The sequence below is a fragment of the Clupea harengus genome, chromosome 5 (genome assembly GCF_900700415.2).
Source record: "Clupea harengus chromosome 5, Ch_v2.0.2, whole genome shotgun sequence".
Classification (NCBI taxonomy): Eukaryota; Metazoa; Chordata; class Actinopteri; order Clupeiformes; family Clupeidae; genus Clupea; species Clupea harengus.
The window spans coordinates 11,648,721-11,654,044 of NC_045156.1; the positions used below are offsets into that span (position 1 = coordinate 11,648,721).

Below are 5,324 nucleotides of genomic sequence, written 5' to 3' on the forward strand. Positions count from 1 at the left end.
AAACCGATGCATTGTTGATGTTAACTTGAAACTACCAGGCACTAGCTCACTTTTTCCTTCAACTGTCCAGTAACGTCAACTTTCACGCGTGCGACGTGAAAATTGGGTCAAAGGTTATGACAGAATGATTGCTCTGTGTCTAAAACAATCTGTTAATTTCAATCTGTTATTATTTTCTTTTGTGAGTGAAATATTATTATCACACAATAAATAACGCAGAATGAAATTAAATAACAATAATAAATAAACCATTATTTTCTTGGGGGTGCTATGGCTAATCCAGGGGGAGCTAGAGCACCCCCTAGCCCCCCCTGGCGCCGCCCCTGCGCCCGGTTGACGGCCGCTCGCCACAACGAAGGCGTGCAAAGGTGCATTTGAGTTCCAAATGTTTTCAGGGGATGGCACACCCTTGTGGGCACACGATTATATGAAGGGAAAAAATGACCTGTTCAACTCAATTTCCCACTTGCATCCAGTAATCTAGATCTAAAAGAAAAGAAAAATAGGAAGTGCCTACATTTTGGGAAGGTCTTTCTAAAATTTTAGATAGCATCTATGGTACTCAAATGGTATTTTAATCATATTTTGAGGGGTTCTCTGTAACATGACATCTGCCACCATCCTATGCCTAAAACTGAAACTGGAACCTCACACTGTGTTAGGCCCCTATTATCCTCTCATGTTGGCGTCACACTGTAGCCTATTTCAGGTGAGAAACAGACTGTCATAATGGGAGGCAGGAAATTGGCCATTTGGTTCCTGTGTATTAATAAAGTAAACAATTAGTGATTTAACTCTTTAAAATGTTTAGTTTTTGTTGTGCTGCGATTATTGTGAGGATCTGAAGACATTCAGTCAGTCAGTCATTCTTATTAATTTTGAATGATAAACCTCATAATGTGTTATTTTTTATACTTTGGTAGGGGGTAGCCTATCGCTTTAAGCTATAATTGCCTCAACCATTTGTATCAGGATAGAGATATAACTTCTCGCTCCACTGCATTCCTTCATCTTGCAGTTTTCACGATAATTTAGTGTCGTCTCTCTATGATCTGTACCTTTCAGTAACCCATTCCCTGCAGTACCTCTACACGGCCACATCAGGAATCTCAAGCTTCCCAGAGTTTGTAGCAGTTGGAATGGTTGATGGTCTGGTCATCAGTCAGTATGACAGCAACACACGGAATGTGGTTCCCAGGCAGGCATGGATGAAGGAGCATCTGGATCAGGAGTACTGGGAATCAGAGACCGAGCTGGGCAGGATGGCTGAGGGGGCCCTTAAGGTTGACATTTTGACTTTAAAACAACGCTTTGATAACACTAAGGGTGAGTTTACCGATCATGTCAGTCTGGGTGAGACTGTCTGGACTATAGATGACACTTAGCATCTGTTTCTTTTGTTTCAGAATACCAGTTTAATGGTTTGCCCGTCCACTTCATGTGAAAGATTGCAATATTTACATGGGTGGTGTGGCCAGAACAGACCAGCTCTGCATGTAGTATGAGTATGGACACGTAGGTGTTTTTTTTTTTTCAGCCAATATGTTACAATAACAAATCTAACAAATCTATACAAACAATGATATGTTTGTTGTTGTTCATTACTCTGTGAATATTAATACCAGTTATTGTAATTTTTTCCACGAATATGTACAAACAATTATTCAAATTGTAGATGTTTACAGCAGGCGGTATCATTCTCTGTGAGGTGTCCATTAGAGACCATTAGAGGCCTTCCAAAGCCTTCATCACATCCTCAGTGGTGGCAGTGAATAGAAAATCTATTTTTGATTGTCAAACACATCATGGTCATCAGCCAGTTTGAGGACGTAATCTATTGGACACTTCAGCAGCCAAAGCCAGGAATGAAGAAAGGCTCCCCATGCTTACCTACATTTTTATGTATTCTTTTATGTAACTTTAACAGACATGCATTCATGTAATTAAAAATTTCACTTCTAATAAATGTACTTTTGCTTATTTACTTGTGTCTATCAGGAGTGCATGTTCTACAGAGAAGGTATGGCTGTGAGTGGGGTGATGAGAGTGACGTCACCAGTGGCTATGAGGAGTATGGTTATGATGGAGAGGACTTCATCTCACTGGATCTAAATAACATGAGATGGGATGCCTACGAGTCCAGTTATAAAAGCAGGGAATTGTACTTCACCCAAGATTGTCGTGATTGGCTGAAGAAGTATGTTCAGTACGGGAACATTAAAAAAAGGAAAGGTACGGCAGCTCACACAACACTGATAACAGCAGAGGCCCTACAGCGGGCTGCATTCCTGTGGTGGTGTAGGACCTCATGAAAAAACATCATGTTTAAAGGTCTTGCCGTGTGTTGTTTCTGACATACTTTGAGACTGAGAGTGTTTATTTGTGTGGCCGTAGACATTACTTGTCATGCTGAAAGTTGAAAGAAGACATTACTTGCTGAGAGTTAAATCATGAATCCTCTCTGTGTCTCTTCTCTTTGTACTGGACAATGCATAACTGCTATCATTGTTCATGTCTGCTATGTCTTGAAATTGTTTTGTTTCTTTATCTTTATCTCCTCCCCTTCTTCCTTCAGTCGCCCCTGAAGTGTCTCTGATCCAGAAGAAGTCATCTTCAACAGTGGTGTGCCACGCCACAGGGTTCTATCCAGCTACGGTGAAGATCACCTGGAAGAGAGATGGAGAAGAGATTAAGGAGGAAGTGGATGTGGGAGAGACGCTGCCAAATGGGGATGGAACCTTCCAGAAGAGAGCTAAGCTCATGGTGTCACCTGAGGAGAGAGAGAGAAGTCAGTACACCTGTGAGGTGGAACACATACGTGGAAAACCAACACTCATCACCCTGACTAAGGAAGAGGGTAAGATTGTTCAGAGACCACACATAACTCATCAGCTACTGAGAGAGAACTGTTGACATTTATTAAAAAAAGTTCATGTTTTAATACATATTCTTCAATTTCATTAATTATTCTTATTTTACTTATTATTTATTTAGATTTTATATTATCCTATTTTTTTTTAGTTTTTGTCCTACTTTAGCATTTTTTTTTAACTTTTTTTTTGCTTTACTGTGATTGATTGTTTAACCCTGTAAAGCACCTTGAGACTTATAAATAAAATCCATTATTATTATTATTATTTATTTTGTATTATCATATCTGACGTTCCTATAGGAAACCGTCTTGTATGGGTTGCTACTGGATGTGTGATTGCTCTTGCTATTGGAGTGGTGATTGGCGTGGTTCTGATGAAGAAAAGTGAGTTGCCTTTATGTCATAATTTATGCAATTTCCACAATTATGCAAAATTCTCTGTGTCTGCTTTCTGACATGTAAACATTCTTAATGTAAACATTCTCCATCATAGCATGAACAGAGGTCACAAGGTGAACATTTTTTGTTTAACATATGTCGTATTTTGTTATATCTGACGTTCCTATAGGAAACACTCCTGTATACATTATTACTGGATTTGTGATTGGAGCTCTTGTCATTTTTGGAGTGATGATTGGCGTGGTTAATGGCTTGAGTGAGTTGCCTTTATTTCATAATTTATGCAATTTCCACAATTATGTAAAATGCTCTGTGTCTGCTTTCTGTCATTGATGATGCTTTGGTGTGTTCAAGTAAATATTCTCCATCTGTTTGTCTTGACAGCCTAGTGGAGCGCCAACCGTGAGTACATTTGTCACACCTTGTAAAAATCTGAAATACTTTAAATTCTAGACACTGGTCTTTGTGTATTTGCTACTCTCGGATATATATATTCCCCCAAAAAACCTTGATGCCTTGCTTTATGTAGTGACCATTACATGTACAAATTAGTGTCCGTTTCCATCTTTATAATTATGAGATGTGAAAGTGCTTTTTTTGTGAAAGCAGAGATGAGAGGAGAAAGAAGTGCGGAATTGTAATTTTTAGTGTGCAATGTGCATTTTAGTTCATAGTGTGAATCATATCTTTATTTAACGTATGTTTTTCCTTCATCGGCGTCGGACAACTCCTCTGGAGCTACAAGGCCATAGGCAGGACCCAACTCCTCTGGAGCTATAAGGTCATAGACATAGACAGGACAGGACCCAAGTCTCCTCACTCCCCTGGCATGGTAGCCCAACACTGACACATTCCCAGTCCCCAGGCTGATTACCTGCATCTGTCACTCCCTCCACCAGTCTACTTAAACTCCTCACTCCCCTAACTTATTGTCTGGTCTCGTCGTGTATGGACTTATCTTCCAGCTCCCTCGTCAAACTCCGGACTATTAGCTCCCCGTGTTTGATAGAGTTAATTTCGAAAAAGCTAATTTGTCAGCTTTTATTGGCACACACGACACACTGGAACACACACGTGAATATATGGAGGCGACACAGGACACACACACACACGCAGGCCTGAGGTCGCGGTGAATTTATCTTCTGCCTTTTCCCATCCTGGACTGTCCCTCCTCCAGGACCCCCCAGGAGCAGTGGGCAGCTTGTAAGCGCCCGGGGAACTGTCAAGTGAACTGTCCATCTTTGGTCAGGGATGGACATGTGTTCTGTTCTTTTTGCATGTTTTTCTGTTGGAGTTAGTGGAGGAAACCCCTTGTGAACACGGGGAGAACATGCAAATAAATATATATAAATATAAATATATACATAAAAGTGCCTTGTATTAATAATTACCTTGTATGAATCATGTGCTTATGTAAACAGGTTTCTGTGTGTGTGTGCAACTTTGTTTATCAGGTACTGAGGCCATGTAGTCTGCAAATGAGTAAAGGTTGAACCTTTTATAGTTAAAGTTTAAAAAAGTAAAACAAATGTATTCATACATAAAAGTTGTTTGTTTAATTTTTTTTTTTTTGCTTAGATTTTTTAAGTTACTGAGAAATAGACACTACAATGTAAAAACCCCGTTATTGTAACTGAAAAGCTAAACAGCGATGGGTTGGACCAAGGGGTTCTTGCGTGTCTGCGTAAAAGGCAGACCATAAATTAAGCTTTAATTTAATTTAATTTAATTTAATTGAATTTAAGTCCATTTTTGGTTTTGAGTTTTGTTATGTCAGATTTTTTTCTCTCTGCTTTTTTGTGTTGTTCCAATGCAAACAAAATAAATAAATATGTGAATACCAAAGCATTTGTAATTGCAACAATTTTCTGGGTGAAGTGGTGCATTATCTGACAGAAGTGCAGGGGTGCCAATATTTTTGTTCATGACATCTGATTGTAATTAAACAGATCGTGCAGGTATATTCCAAAAATACAGAGGTCAGTGTTCAAGAGGCTGTTGCATGTGGCTTGCGTGCGGCTTGCGTGGACTGGTCGGATAGCTACAAAATTTG

The 5,324-nt window shown here is 39.4% G+C and overlaps 1 protein-coding gene across 1 annotated transcript; it reads left to right on the plus strand.

The window, feature by feature from the left end:
- The first annotated feature begins 604 nt into the window (after window positions 1–604).
- On the plus strand, window positions 605–2,952 carry LOC105907177 (major histocompatibility complex class I-related gene protein-like). The gene is made up of 4 exons (XM_042707718.1): window positions 605–709; window positions 978–1,353; window positions 1,957–2,232; window positions 2,576–2,952. The coding sequence occupies exons 1-4, from the start codon at window positions 605–607 to the stop codon at window positions 2,911–2,913; spliced, it is 1,095 nt and encodes a 364-aa protein (XP_042563652.1). The 3' UTR covers window positions 2,914–2,952.
- Window positions 2,953–5,324: the final 2,372 nt, after the last annotated feature.